The sequence below is a fragment of the Telopea speciosissima genome, chromosome 8 (genome assembly GCF_018873765.1).
Source record: "Telopea speciosissima isolate NSW1024214 ecotype Mountain lineage chromosome 8, Tspe_v1, whole genome shotgun sequence".
NCBI lineage: Eukaryota > Viridiplantae > Streptophyta > Magnoliopsida > Proteales > Proteaceae > Telopea > Telopea speciosissima.
Window position 1 is genome coordinate 63,234,239 of NC_057923.1, and position 15,827 is coordinate 63,250,065.

The following is a 15,827-nucleotide window of genomic DNA, read 5'->3' on the forward strand; positions in this document are numbered from 1 at the left end:
GAAAACCCGAATGAGAAATGTTATTATTATATATATATATATGCTCCCGCTGTCAATTGTTATTATGATTCTCAATTGTGGATTGTGAGCATAGGGTACTGCATTTGTGGATCCTTGTAGGTCTAGTTGGATATTGGTTAATATCCAGTCACATCTCCGGTATCATAGGGAGTGGGGTGTGACAGTGTGGATATATATATATGACACAAACACACACACACTCTCACAACAGCCAAATCTAAGTCAATGTTTGCAGATTCCTTTAACATTTTTTGGTTTAAAAACATTTTACTTTCAAAATAGAAAGAGAACTAGAAAGAAAGGCTTCTAATTTTCTTCTACCCTTTGTTCTCTTCGTCTTTGCTCTATTGCCTCTCTCTTTCTCTCTCTTTTTTTAAAGGGTAAGGAAGTTGGATCTGCATTATTTCTTTCCTGAAGTATAATAATTTGATGTTATCGTTGCTATTTCACTACAGGAAATCAGGATCGATGGTGTTCCTCCTCATAATCCCACCTCTGGTTATCCTGAGAGAATGAATATAGCAGGCAGAGTAATGCCTAACTTGAACAATCATGAAGTTACTGCCAGAATTCCAGCTTTTTCTAACAGTGCAACTATGAGGCGTCCAAGGATGCTTAGCTCCTCAGACAATGGAAATCTCTCACCTGTTGAAGTATACTGTCAACAACACGAAGTTACTGCAACGGTCTGTGAATAATTAACCTATTTTGCTTGGTTCAACTGTATAGAGAAATTTTATATGCAAATTATACATTGCTTTACTTTTAGATTTATTTATGTCATTTGCTCTATAATTTGTAGTTAGTTCCCATTTCCTGCATAAAAAATGTGATATACATGAAATGTAAATTTTCAGTGGAAAGAAGATTTTTGGGATGTAACTGCTCTTGTATATGGAGCTCCTTTCTATAATCTGATGAAACATAATACAAAGCAATTTCATATCATAGAAGGCATTTGTTAGTCCTGCTAGAAGCTCACTCCCAGAGAAGTTGGGAGATAGTTTGGGGCTTATCTGGCTTTTCACATCTTGATCCGTGGATGCTAAAATGTTCTCTATTTGGAAAGATCCCGATTTTTTTGTTGAAAATTTATACTGAGAATGTTGTTGCGGAGGCTCCTGGTTGGACATGGAGCTCTGTGAACTGACTGATGGCTGAAGCAGACTTACACTTCAGTGTCATTGCTAAATGTTTTTATTCTTTATTTATGTACCTTCATTTTTATTTGGGTGGGCGTGTGTGGAGATTACAGGTTGAGGAAGGCTGAGGGCAGAGGCTGAATCATATATATCGGATCCTTCAGTGACCATTAACTTCTCTTCTAGCATTCGGCAATACATCATTTTTGTTTGCGTAGCCTCCCTAATTGTTTGAATCACATTTTGTTTGTATATTCATTTTGTAGAAGCAAATCAAAGATTGCTAGTAGGGACAGTAACTGAAACAGCTAGTGATGCAGTTAGACGTAGGATGTAGGACTTATCTCTTTGCGTTATTTTTGTAATTTGTAATTTTTTTTAGTTACTGGTGATGGAGTCGTAGATAGAGTTAAGAGTATGTTTCAGTTTTTGAGTCCAATTTAGAGTCAAGTTCTGTTTCAGTTTTAGGATTGGAGTAGACTTCTTTGTTTGAAATTATAACAGCTTGTAAGTCAATAATTCTCTGTTGGATTTTGGAAATTGAATGAAAGTTTTGTGGGTGTGCTGCCAAGAGCAGCGAGTGCGCAAGTTATGCAAATTCCTCTTCTCTGTTCTTCTTCTTTGTTCTGAGTTAATCCCTCCTCTACTCTCCCTTACATTTTTCTTAATCTCTGTTGTTCTATACTCTGATTTCCCTGTTTATTTGGTTGATTTATTTTATTGCTGTAAGTTCGTAATTTTGATGTGTCGGCGATGGTGAGTCCAGCTGTTGGGTTGCAGGAGACATCCAAGAAATGTCTTTTTTTTTTTGGATGAATAACAATTAAATTACGAAGAAAGGAGAACGAATATACAAGCCTGAAGGCAAACAACCGAAGCTAGAGGCTAGCAAGGGCGCAAAATGGAAAGAGGGAGGCCCCAGGAGACAACAATGAGCCTGTTCCTTGGGGTATCCATAACACAAGAGAGGGGAAGGGAGCTAACTTTAGATGAGACATCAAAAAAGATGGCATTCCAAATCTGGTCGAAAGAGCGGGATTTGGATGTCCATTTTCTAAGATTGCATTCCATCCAAATATGAGAGATAACGGCACAAAAGGCAAGCTTGCCAACCGAATCACAAATCGTCTTCCCTCCGAACGTCATATCAATCCAAACCCATTCTCTGTAGAGAGGGAGAGGGCTACGGCGGTTAGGCCAGCAATGCCGGAGAACACGGGTCCAAATGGAGGAGGCAAAGGGGCAAGAGAAGAACAGATGATCTGTATCTTCAATGCCATTCCAACAGAGGCAGCAGCTGGGAGGGACCTGCAAATGCCGGTGAATGAGGAAAGCTTGAGTGGGGAGGGAGTTCGCAAGGGCGCGCCAAGCTGTGAGACTGTGACGAGCGATGTGCCCTTTAAACCAAACAACTCTGTACCAAGGACAGGGGGTCCCTCTATGTCTAACCATATCCCAAGCGGAGTGGGAACTGAAGCTGTCCGATGGGGAAGGGAGCCACAAGATGGTGTCACCTCTACCTCGGTGTCCAGGGGGGATGGGGGGGAGGGAGCTCCAAAGATCTGCCAGGGGAGAGGGGGATGGAGGAGGTGACCAAGAGCCTCTGGTGATGATGGAGGCAACTGAGGCAGATCTGTCCAATCCAGAGGTGTAAATGTCTCGGGGGCTGACAAGAGTAGAGAGAACACCAGAGGGGTGCCACTTGTCCAGTCAAAGAGAGGTGGACATACCATCGTCGATCCTGCAAGAAATGGCCTCACTGGCGATATGCCTCACTTGGAGGATCCTGCGCCACACCCAAGAGGAGTCGGCCACTAAGCTAACAGTCCAAATAGAGTCCCTACGGAGAGGCCCTGCATACACCCAAGAAGACCAAATGCTGGTTTTGTTGGAGAGGAGCTTCCAGATGAGCTTGATTGAACCAGCAATGTTGACATCTTTTATCCTTCGAAGCCCGAGCCCTCCTTCAGATTTGGGAAGGCAAAGGGAAGACCAGCTCTTGGGGTGAAGAAATCTGCCAGAGTCCACACCTTTCCAGAGGAAAGTACACATAATAGATTCTGCTGCCTTGATGGTGGCCTTGGGGAGACCAAAGACACCGCTCCAGTAGATATAACAAGATTGGAGAACCGATCTGATGAGCTCGAGCCGCCCTGCATAGGATAGAAGTTTGGCTTTCCAAAGCTGAAGCCTCTTACGGAGGAGATCTAAAATGGGGGGAGCAATGGTGGGCTGTAAGTCTAGTAGGGATAAGGGGAAGGCCAAGGTATCGGACGGGAAGGGTGCCGAGGGTAAAGCCTGTGAGGGCGGTGAGGGAGGCTATGGTGGTGTCTGAAACCCCAACAAGGAAGATATGGGACTTGAGGTGGTAGATGCGGAGGCCGGAGAGGTCCTGGAAAAGGCGAAGGGAGGACATGATGGTCTCAATGGAGAGGGGGTCAGCCTTGGAGAAGATCATGAGATCATCTGCGAAGGCAAGGTGGGTCAAACTGGTAGGCTTACACTTGGGGATGGTGGAGATGAGGTGAAGGTCGGTTTTGGATTGGATAGAGAGAGAGAGAACTTCCAAGGATAAGCAAAAAAGGAAGGGGGAGAGGGGGCAGCCTTGGCGAATACCAACGGAGGAAAGGAAGAAACCAGCGGGGCTGCCATTCAGAAGAACAGAGAAGCGGGGGGGTGGAAATACAGGAGTGAATCCAGTTAATGAAGATGGGAGGAAAGGACATATTGAGAAGAACTTTGGTGATGAAATCCCAACAGATGGAGTCAAAAGCCTTATGGATATCAATTTTCAGGAGGGCAGATGGGGAGTGAGATTTGCGGTCGAAACCTCGGACAATTTCCTGGCAAAGGATGATATTGTCCGCGATGCTTCGCCTAGAGATGAAGGCAGACTGGTTGGGGCTAACAAGGGAGTCGATGACAAGATGAAGGCGATTGGCGAGGACTTTGGCAATGAACTTGTAGAGGAGATTACAAAGGGAGATGGGCCTGAAATTGGACATAGAAGAGGCTCCAGGAGACTTGGGGATGAGGCAAAGAAAGGTATGGTTGATTTTATGGATTTGGTGGGGGTTGAAGAAGAAGCTCTTGATGGCTTTGGTTAGCTCGTCACCAATGATGTCCCAGCAAGCGGAGAAGAACCCCATGCTGAAGCCATCCGGGCCGGGAGCTTTGCTAGCCTTATGGGAGCGAACAGCAGAGGCAATCTCAGAATCAGAGGGGATGGAGCTAAGGGAATTTAGAAGGTGGGAAGGGATGAATTTGTTCAAGAGGTTTTCAGGGAAGGTGGATTGGGAGGGTTGGATGGGGGGAGGGGGGCTGAAAATATCCTTGAAATAGGCCACGGCTTCAGATTTGATGGCATCCACAGAGGAGAGGGTAGAGCCATCAAAGGAGTAAGGGAGAGGATGGAATTGAAGTTGGAGCAGGCTTTAAGGGAGCGATGAAAGAAGGTGGTGTTCGCGTCACCAAGCTCAAGCCATTTGATGCGGGATTTTTGTTTAAGGAAGCTTTCTTCTTGGGAAAGCGCAGAGGACAGCTCAGAAGCAGCAAGAGTCTCTTCCTCTGCGAGGGAGGAATTGAGAGGGTCAGACTGAAGACGGGATTGAATGGAGGAGAGGGTGTCACAACAAGAGGAGACACGAGAGGAAATGTTACCAAAAGTGGAGGAGTTCCAGGATTTGAGGGCTGCTTTGACATTTTTGAGCTTTAAGGAGAAGGCTAGGAGGGGGGAGGAGAAGGAATGGACAGGAATGACCCAAGCAGTCTGAACAACAGGGAGAAAGTCTGGGTGAGAAATCCACATGTCAAAGAATTTGAAGGGCTTAGGACCAAAGGATAAGTAGGGGAGGACAAAAAGAGAGATAGGGGAGTGGTCAGAAAGGCCTGGAAGGTCAAAAGAGGCATAGGAGGAGGGGAGGGAGGAGAGCCAAGGTTCATTTACGAGAACTCTGTCAAGCTTGCAGGCAACTCTGTTGGGACCAGAGCGCTTATTGTGCCAAGAAAAGTTAGCACCCGACCATCTGAGGTCGTTTAGCTCAGAGTCCTCAAGGCAAGAGTTGAAGGCATCAATGACATGGTGGTCTATGGGGGAGCCACCCAACTTTTTATGGCTGAATCTGACGACATTGAAGTCTCCCCCAATGCCCCAAGGAGAGGATCCAACGGACGAGGAAAGGGAACAGATCGTCCCATAAGGGGAGCCGATCCGGGTGACGGTTGAAGGCATAAACCACGGTGAAAAAGAAGAGATGGTTATCTAGGTGGTCGGAGATGTTCAGGTGGAGGAATTGGGGGGAGGAGGAGATGACAGAAATATGGAATTTGGAGGGATCCCAGAGAACCCAAATACGGCCGTTGGGAGAGTGGTCGTAGTTGGTTAGGAGGGACCAGGAGGGGGCTAAGGAAGTGGCAATACGAGAGGAGTTGGGCTCAGGAACCTTGGTTTCAAGAAGGCAGCAGAGAGGGGATTTGGAAGATTTGAGGCGGGAGCGAATTTCAGCATGTTTGGCCGGGGCATTAAGGCCACGGACATTCCAAATGGTCCAAGGGATCATAAGCAAGGAAGAGGGGGAGGCAGCCAACCCATTGTGGGACTAACATGGGAACCGGGGGGGACACTGTGGGCCCGCAGGCGATACTCTCTCAAGGGGGGAAAGCAGACAAGAGGGGAGGAAGGTGCAGGAACCAGAAAGGGGGCCAAGGGTTGAACCAAGTGGTTCAGCAGGGGTTCAAGGCTGGACCCGGTTTGAGAAAAGGATTTGGGAGCAGTACGATGAGGGGGGCTAGTTATCGGGTCGGGTAGGGAGGGTGTTGCGTGACAGTGAGGCATAATGAGGGATGGGGTAAAATTAGGGGTAGGAGGACACGTGGAAAGGTGATTTGCTAGGGGGGAGGGTTGACTAGGGGAGACCTCGATAACGGCGAGGGCAGGGAGGGACGAAAGCTAAAAGGGGAAGGACAAGGGGGATAAGCAGAGGGGGGGTTTTGTCTTTGGTTAACAAAAGGGTTAGAGGTGGACTTCGAAGGCGAAGTAGAGGTAGTAGGCGATCTGCAGGGGTAAGGGAGGCAACAGCACTCTCGCAGGTAAGCCCGCAACTTGGCATCGTGGTACTTCGAAGGCCGTGAGGGGCAAGGCGAGACCGTGAAGTCGCAATCAGCGTCGTGCTCGAGAGACCGGAGAATTGCGAACCTGTTGTGGCGGATCGTGAGCATAGTTGTCAGTGGCGTCGCCATGGCGTCGCCATGGCGCCGCCATGGCGCCCGGGCGTTGGGAGAGGGGGCATATCGAGCTACGCCATGGTGGATGGCAATATATCGCTCGATATGGCTTCCATGGCGACGCCATGGCGTCACCATGGACGCCATACCACGATATGTTGGCATATCGGTCGATATTTGTACATATAAAAGTTAGATTAAAATTTTTTTTTAAACCATTTAATAGCTTAGATGCTTTGCTCCAAATCACATACACTAAAGAAAGACTATTGCTATCAAGCTTCGAATGGTTAGCCTATCATTTGATTTTTACTATTGCTTTCAATTATTTGATAGGTTAATCTATATTTTCATTTTTCATACTTTCATATACACTAATGGATATTAGTTACACTTTCATGAATTAAACCATAGTGGCATAGTATATTAGTAGTAGTGTAACACTTTCATGTTGATTTTTGATGTTATAGGACATATATTATAGCATACTAAATGAATTAAAAATACAGAAAATAAAAAATTAAACATGGTCGACATGCTCGCCATGGCAACGCCATGGCGGGCACATGTCGATATCGACGTGACACCCTTCCACCGACTTGGATCGCCGTGACGCCGTGACAACTATGATCGGGAGTTCCGCAAGTTTGGTGGGCATCGGCAGCTCCGCTGGGGCCACGTCAGAGGCCTGAGGAGGATTCCGGTGGCGGTGTCTTTTCTTTCTCCGGCCACAGGAGGGTGCAGGAGAGGCTTCTGTGTGGAGAGCCGTGAGAGTGGCAAAATTTGAAGCCTCTACAGGTCGTAGAATAACAGAGGCAGTGGCAGCGGCAGGTACGAGAACAGCAGCAGCTTCGTCCAACAATGTCTTTTCTCCAGGAGGACCACCAAGGGCAGTATCTTCGATCGAGGGAGGGTCTTCAGCAGCAGGGTTTGGCGCAGCCGTTGAACCACCAGAAGCAGGGCAGCAAATCTTCGATGGATGGCCAAACAATTTGCAGTGGGAGCAGTGGTGAGGGAGCCATTCGTAAAGGACTCTCTGAGAGAAGGAGTGGCCTTCTTCTTCCATGATAGTGACAAAGTCAGGAGGAGGCTCGTCAGCGCTGAGTTCGATGCAAATTCTGGCGTAAGAGAGTCTGTCCATCCTCTTGGTTCGCTCGTCGGAGAAGAGAGGGGTTTCGATGGTCGATCCGACAAGGCTGAGGCCAGAGGCGCACCAATAATGAAATGGGAGACCAGGAAGGTTGATCCAGATGGGGATGGTCTTCAAATTGATTCTGCTGAGGGAGGAGGAGTGAGGGTCCCATTGTCTGAGAAAGATTGGCTTCTTGCCAATTTGCCATGACCCACCCTCCAGAGCTCTAACCTTGTCGGATTCATCAGAGAACTGGAATATGAAGATTCATCCAAGAAATGTCTTGATAAGACAAGTTCAATAGAAGTTTGAATAATGAAAGCCCAACATGTCATTTCAAACAGCAAAATGTCCGGACAATTGTTTGTTATTGGCCTGCTAAATGGATGTTTCATTTGAGAAGACGGGAGGTAGCTTTAGCTTACTTATATCGCTGTTACTGTTGGGCCTGCAACGATACAGTTACAGAACCTTCAAACAAGCGCCATTGAGCCTGAGCTTCTAGGCATAGATTCTCTTTCCTTGGGCGACTGGTATGCCAGAATTTCATCCTTCAATGACCCTTCTGCTGGGTGATATCGATCTGACTGTAAATCTGGATTTGAAGTTGACGCCTTCCCTGGTTTCAGAAATCTTTTATTGATTCTTAGCTTTGCTGAATCAGATGTTTGTTAGTTGGATCTTAGACGTCAGTGGCTTAGCATCATAAATTTGAAATTTCACTTGATTGGGTATTCTGGTTGCTGGAACAATCTGAAAAGAATCTGTTCTCTGTCTTCCTCTTCCTATCAATAGGAAGTAGAAAGCTTCTTTTGTCAATTACACCTAAGGGCCTAACCTCAATAAATTACATTCAAGCCCGTGTTCTTTAAGTTTGTTTCCATTTTATTCCAACTGTCTTATATTTCAGTTTTTTTTTTTTCTTTCAATTGTCTTAAATCCCCTATTTGCCCCTTCTGTAAAACCTGATTTATCTCCTAAACCCTCTTTCCCTTCCAAAGAGCCTTGAATAGAATAGTGAATTTACAGAATTGCCACTGGTTTTGTTTACTCCTTAAAGGACTTGAATTTCAGATTATTTACAGTCTTGCTACTAATTTGCTTGAGTGAGTTGATATTAGTTCAGGTGGGCCCATAAGAGATCCAAACCAGGTTTTTGGAACCTCGAATTGCACCAGTTAGTACTGACGTACACTTCCAAATGAATTTGAAAAGAAGTCATTGTTTAACTCAGTATTATTTCTCTCCTGCATATGTATTCTTTCCAAGTCTATGATTCATACTGTTTAGATATGATTGCCTGCCTTCTGTGTTCCTCTTGTTGATTGATCCATGTTATATGTTTCAACCACGGGTTTAGTAATGATTCCTTGCGGTAGAGTGGCTTGTTTAGTGAAAATGTTCTTCTCTGTTTCTCCTTTCTATGTGTAATATTCTCTGGTTTCGTATTTCTATTACACTTGACATTTCTTGACTGGCCTAATAATGTTGGTGAAGGGAAGATGTGTTTCTCATTGGCTCAGTAGGATTTTAATCTTTGGTATCGCTTGTGACTTTGATTTATGGAACAAATTGCATAGGGTGACAATGTTCCTGCTCCCTTCATGACCTTTGAAGCCACTGGTTTCCCTCCAGAGATACTCAAAGAGGTACCTTTTACAACTTTTAATCAAATGTTCTTATTTTTGAGGTTGGTTTACCAATCTATATGGTTGAAACTTATGTTTCTTTTTGGGTATTGAAGTTTGTTTACTCGACACTTATAGACGTTTAAACTCATCTATTTTCCGTTGTCGCAGGTGCGATATCTGCTCCAGAAGAGGAGCATATGTCGTACGCTGCACTGCTATGTGCACCCTGATACACAGCAACTGCTCTGTCCTTTGGGGGGCTGCAAAATAAATAGTTGGAGCCTTTTCTGGACAAGTTGGGAGGTGTTGGGCCCTGCTTCCAAATGACACATGATGAGGCTGGGGTTCCTGCTTCTTCACTCCGCTACTTGGTCTGGAATGCCCCTTTGCTGCCTCAAGTTGCTTCAGTAAGCAACTGCGCATGCGGTTGTCTTTGGCTTTTTTGTTTATAATGCATGAGAGTGGGAAGTAAATTCTGATATATTTGTTATGTGAATGATGATGTTATTCAGTAGATATGCTTTATTGATGGGGGACTGTTTTCCTTCTCGCTTCTTGTTTTAGATACGTTTTGCTGGCTTCTCTTCTCCAACGCCAATACAGGCGCAGACATGGCCGATTGCACTACAGAGTAGGGACATAGTGGCCATTGCCAAAACGGGTTCTGGGAAGACCTTGGGCTATCTCATTCCTGCCTTTATTCATCTGATGCAATGCCGAAATAACTCTCAGAAGGGTCCAAAGGTATTGGTTCTGGCTCCTACACGTGAGCTTGCAACACAAATACAAGATGAGGTTATCAAGTTTGGTCGTTCTTCTAGAGTCTCATGTACTGTGAGTATCATCTTCATTGTTTCACATAATAGTCGTTTTTCTTGCTTTGTTCTGTTTACTTTTCACTGATTATATGTTCTTTATATGGCTCACTTCCTCTTTCAGTGTTTGTATGGTGGAGCTCCAAAGGGTCCTCAGCTTAGAGAATTAGATCGAGGGGCAGATATTGTTGTTGCCACCCCCGGTCGGCTCAATGATATCCTTGAGATGAAGAAGATTGACTTTCATGAAGTTTCTCTCCTTGTTCTTGATGAGGCAGATCGAATGCTTGATATGGGCTTTGAACCTCAAATCCGCCAAATTGTGAATGAGATACCCCCACGTAGACAGACTCTCATGTACACAGCGACCTGGCCGAAGGAGGTCAGGAAAATAGCAGGAGATCTACTCGTTAATCCTGTTCAGGTGAACATTGGCAGTGTTGATGAACTTGCAGCAAACAAGGCCATCACACAGGTACATATTTGTCAAATATTTGACTGGTCAAAGTTCTAATCATGAAGAAGTTACAAGGTAGTACTCATGTAGTGGAGATCCTGAGATGGCCTATCTAGAGCTGGGTGACGCAGTCATTTGATTTCATTATTTCTGTCAAGAAGATCTACTGGGTAAAATTATGGCCTGATTGGATGTTCTCTCCAGATTTGCTCTGTGAAAATTTGCAATAGGTTGGAGAGTGCAGTTTGAGCTTACTAATTTGTATAGGACATCTATTTATAATAGGATTCATGTACCTGACCCCATTTAGTTGTCACAAGGTTTACTTGAGTATCTGCATATAGCAACTACCCCTACCTCCTCAAAAGAAAAAAAAATTGAAAAAAAAGAAGAATTATTTGTTCTGGATGGGACTGGCACTTCTCAAATCTTCTCCTTTCCTACAGAACTCGGACAACATCTTCTCTGATAGTCTGTGCATTGTGCACAATTTGGTCTTTCAGCTATACATGGAATTTTATCCCCCCCCCCCCCCCCCCAACCAAACCCCATGGAAAAAAAGATTACTGTTTTCCTGTGCCATTTGGAAACATTTTTCCTTTTTTTTTTTTTGTGATTTCTTGTGAGCACCTCAACTTTTTTTTTTTTTTCTGAACCCGCAGTATGTGGAGATAGTCCCCCAATTGGAGAAACAGAGGCGCTTAGAAGAGATTATTAAAGCCCAAGAACATGGGTCGAAGATCATAATCTTCTGCTCAACGAAGAGGTTGTGTGACCAGCTTGCACGCAGTATTGGCCGCATTTTTGGTGCTGCTGCAATTCATGGAGACAAATCTCAGGGTGAGAGGGACTGGGTTCTCAATCAGTTCCGGAGTGGGAAGTCTCCAATACTGGTTGCCACAGATGTGGCTGCTCGAGGGCTTGACATTAAGAACATCAGGTTAGGCCTTTGGCTATTGTTTTCATGTTCCCTGTTTAGTTCTCTTCAAGTCAAGTGTTCGTTCAGAAGTCTATAAAAGGGGTTCTATGATGCTTTTTGGAATTTGGATTATCATACTGTCTAATGTATTTGTGGTTATTTTCGTTCAAGGGTTGTGATCAACTATGATTTTCCAATGGGAATAGGAGATTACGTCCACCGAATTGGAAGAACTGGGAGGGCTGGTGCAACAGGGGTTTCATATACCTTCTTTTCTGATCAGGATTGGAAGTATGCAGCTGATCTGATAAAGGTTTTGGAGGGGGCCAACCAGCAAGTTCCACCTGAACTGCGAGAGATGGCTGTACGTGGTGGGCCCATCATTGGCAAGGGGCGGAATGGGATGAGTCGTTGGGATTCTGGTGGTGGGCGTTGGGATTCTGGAGGTCGTGGTGGCTTTGTTTCCCGTGGTGGGAGGAATGACTTTTTTAATGGAAGGGGAAATCGTGGGCGGGGATTTGGTGGGCCTGGTAGGGGGAGGCATGAACGGGGACCACGTGATCGTTACGAAAGTATGAATGGGAGGGGGCGATATGATAATAGAAAAGCAGATAGGAATCGGGGTAGCAGTAATAGCAGGAATTACAGTCGCAGCCCTGAAATGGCTCGCACCTGGGATTATGACAGAAGCAGAAGCAGAAGCAGAAGCCGGAGCAGGAGCAGGAGTTGGTCCCGTAGTCGCAGTAGGAGCCACAGCAGTAGCAGCCATGAGGCCCATGACCGATATGAGAAATCACGTGGACAGAAGAATGACCTTGGTCCTATGGAACCAAAATTTGTTGCTCCAGAAGAATCAAGAATGTCCCCCATGTCCACTGGAGCAACAGAAGGTGGCTCATTCTTGGGAGTTGAGCTTGCAGTTCAGCAGCCTGTAGGTGATGGTACTGGACCTGGTTATCCTGTGATGGTAGCAGAGCCAGGTTATCAGCCAGCAGCTGAACCTTAGGGTGTGCTATATACGACTTTTCTGCAGTTTGTTCTTTTTGGTTCTCTTGCTGGTGGTTGAAGTGGGTCCTTTCAGAGATTGGGGAGCAGCGCGAATGTGAAAGAATTATCATAGATCAGTATGATTCCATCCTTGCATCGAAGGAACTGCTGCAGCAACCATCAATGTTGCTCCCAGGTGTCTGGTGCATTTTAGTTTGCATTCTTTGACCGAGAGGGATTAGTCTCTGTATTTGGTGTCTTTTGAAGCAGGAAAGGTTTGGGGAGATTGAAGTGCCATTATTGAAGGATGACAATAGGGAAGGCGGGAGAGAGGGGGCTTCTCTTTTCTGTTTTTTTTTGAATTTGTCTTGGAAATGTAAAATTTAGTCTTCCCTGCGAGTTTAATGCTATAGATTGGAGACTTATTTTTTTGATGAATATAGAACGAAGACTGTAATGTGACTTATGTTTAACAAAGCTTACTGTCAAGGTTCTAAATATCAGTTTTGAGGGCCGGAATTGAGAGATAAATTCCCAGGTTTCAGTATTTTTCTAGGGTTCAGACTGATTTTGGATGATTTTGGTCAATTCTCGATCAATTCCAGTTGATTTAGCCTGAATCTGAATCAGAATCAAAATCGAAATAGACTAAACCCAATCAGATCTCGATAAACGTGGGGGCGTGTACAAACCAAATAACAATCAAATTTGGATGCCAACTAACGTCATGTGGTAAAAAGGAAATCCTTAAAAATCCTTTACAACTCTGAGCAAAACTCAAGGGGATAGTTCAGTTGGCAAAGACCAACAAGTCCACTATGCGACCTAACCATTAGGGAAAAAAAAAAAAAATTTCATTTCGGTCCATCCATCATCCCTAATTATTATGGTACCACTTTTCATAGGGAAAAGTTTTCTTCCACCCGTTGAGGAAGGTTCACAGTTCACACACACCATCTTAGGGTCTTGGTTAATAATTGCTCCTCTCCCTCCCCGAAGGTACGATTCTTCCCTCACAGTACATGATCAAAATGCCCCCCAGGGTCCCATCCGAGCACTCTTGAGCCCTATGGTGAAGCAAAGTTCTGTTGCTGTGGGTGAAGGGAAACTACGTCCTTCTTTCCAAGTATGGAAAATGAGAGATTGTCATGTTAAAAACTATCATATACTATTCTTTGAAAGCAAACCTCTTTCTCTTTATTCTTTGTCTTCCAACTCATTGTCTCACTCTCCCTCTTTTTACTTCAATAGTTTGTTTTACTAAAAACAAAGAGGCATACACCATGGTGAAGGAAAATTGGGTCCCCAAAACAAACTCTTCCTAAGTAAATCTTCTCTTTCTTAAGTCTTATTTACATTTACTTCTTTATGAAAATTTTTATTTTTATTTTTTTAGCTAAATTCTTTAGATTCAATATAGTAGAAATGTTGTTTTTTTTATAAAAAATAAAATTTGTAACCATAGATGTTATACAAATTTTGAATATGAATTTATATTGGTCAAACATCATCTTCTGAGCCATTCTTGTTGGACCTTGTGAATCATGCAAGAAATCATGAATTTACTGGAGCAATTCAAGCATTCTCTTACTATCAGAATTATGTGCGTGGCAATAAAAATGTTTGATAGACAGTTCAAGCATACTAAATCCTTACGAAGTTATCTTCATTGGTCTCTTCCTTGCCTTTTGATATTTTTATGTTTCCCTTTCCACTCCCATTTGGAATCTACATTTTTTTTTTGGCATTACATTCAACATGGAAATAGATTTTTAAATTTAAAAATATTTTATTTTCTAAAACTTTGGACTATTTTCAATTATTAACTTTTAGGGAAAAAGAACGCTTTCGAGCAGCCCTCTCATATGAGGCAGTGAAACGACTACCCCATCCCTCCCTTTGGATGCCCGTGTGCACACTCCCATTAGCCTCCATGTTGATGCAAGATCACGCAGCCTAGCAGCAAACTCCTTCCCTAACTTTTATTCTTACAATTTCATTTCACTTTTTGTATGAAAATTTTATTTTACTTCACTTTCATATAATATGTTCATAAATTTCAAGTTTTTTTTATTCAAATTCAAGATTTTCAAGAATGCTTTCCAATCATCCATATTTGCTTTCCATGATTGCTAAGGTTTGGAATACTTTGGATATCCTAAAATGGCAATTATTTAAAAGAATAAACCTCCACCACTAGTGTGAAAAAATTAGATTAAATAGCCATAGAGATTCCCTTCATAACAAGACACTCCACCCACTTTCTCTTGCTTTTCTGTCCTGGTTGTTTTCTAATAAAGGATAGCCCAATCCTAATTGAAAAATAAACAAACTATAAACAATTTTATTAAAGAAAAAACATTTTTCTATATATTTTCGAAGATATCAAAAAAATAAAATTTACACACATATACTGTATGAACTCATATTGAACACATATAATATGTGTAATACATATAATTCATTTTAAAGATATTTATATAATTTTAGGGAAGTAGTTTTCTGTTCGAGAGTATAGATTACGCCAGTACTCTCATGTGTCTATTTCTCTCCTCCTCAAAACTAAGGGGCAGAAGTGTCTTTTCATATGAGGAGGAGAGAGATAGACTCATGGGTGTGCTGGTGTAGGCCGCACTCCCGGGGAAATTTATCCTCTCAAGTACAGTGCACTGCCCAGTGCACCCACGTGCCACATTGGACGGTACACCACACTTTAGAGGATAAAGATTCATCACTCTTAAGTGTGGTAAGTGTGGTGTACCGTCCGATGTCTCACCAAAAAAAAGTGTACCGTCCAATGTGCCATGTGGGTGCATTAGGCAATGCACCGCACTTGAGAGGATGAATAGTTTACTCCCCGACATAATTTTTTTTCCCAATACATTCCCTAAAAGGCCCAAACAACATCTGCTCTTCATTCCTTTCCTCTTCGTTTCTCAAACCAAAAATTGATGCTAGCTTGCATCGTCAATCGCATTTAGTATTGTCTTTCTCTATGTAATTTTTAAAATCTTTCTTCATTTTTAGAGTCACTGATTTTTCCTTTTTTTTTTTTTTTTTTGATAAAAGTCACTGACTTTTCATGGATGAGGTATCTCAAAAATAACATTTGTAAAATGTGAAGTATCTCAAACATAATATTTATATTTATAACATGTAAAATACATGAAACATAAAATTTAAAAAAAAAAATCCCCAATCCCCTATCTAAACCTATAGAATGAGGAGAACAACTATGTTCTCAACTTCCCTCTTTCACTTAGAATAGGTATCTATCAAAAAAAAAAAAAACCATAGAAAGAGTACTTGGTTTAGTGCACCTATTTTGCCACTTGGCACTTTGTTTGGATTCAAAATTGGCATGTGAGAAGATAAACTTGCATCTATCTATCCATAAAATCTCAGCTCCATCTATGGTTGTAAAAAATTGACCCATACCATAGGCCCGACTTGAGCCGATCGATTGAAACCTGAGACTGGTTCGATCGATTACCAAACGT

General features: G+C 43.3%; 1 protein-coding gene across 2 annotated transcripts; it reads left to right on the forward strand.

Moving 5' to 3' along the window:
- The first annotated feature begins 436 nt into the window (after positions 1-436).
- LOC122638304 (DEAD-box ATP-dependent RNA helicase 40-like) lies at positions 437-12,730 on the forward strand. 2 transcript variants are annotated; one of them, XM_043831203.1, is made up of 7 exons: positions 437-707; positions 9,099-9,167; positions 9,318-9,556; positions 9,714-9,983; positions 10,089-10,439; positions 11,084-11,361; positions 11,512-12,730. In XM_043831203.1, the coding sequence occupies exons 3-7, from the start codon at positions 9,473-9,475 to the stop codon at positions 12,344-12,346; spliced, it is 1,818 nt and encodes a 605-aa protein (XP_043687138.1). In that variant the 5' UTR covers positions 437-707; positions 9,099-9,167; positions 9,318-9,472; the 3' UTR covers positions 12,347-12,730. The 2 variants fall into 2 exon arrangements, with proteins under 2 accessions (XP_043687138.1, XP_043687137.1); XM_043831202.1 differs by lacking the exon at positions 9,318-9,556.
- The last annotated feature ends 3,097 nt before the right edge of the window (positions 12,731-15,827 follow it).

Bases quoted from the DNA above. Each gene is read 5' to 3' on its own strand.
- LOC122638304 (XM_043831202.1), top strand. From the start codon at position 534: ATGAATATAGCAGGCAGAGTAATGCCTAACTTGAACAATCATGAAGTT. The intron at 708-9,098 runs GTCTGTGAATAA...CAAATTGCATAG, and splicing joins AACACGAAGTTACTGCAACG to GGTGACAATGTTCCTGCTCC. The intron at 11,362-11,511 runs GTTAGGCCTTTG...TTTTCGTTCAAG, and splicing joins CTTGACATTAAGAACATCAG to GGTTGTGATCAACTATGATT.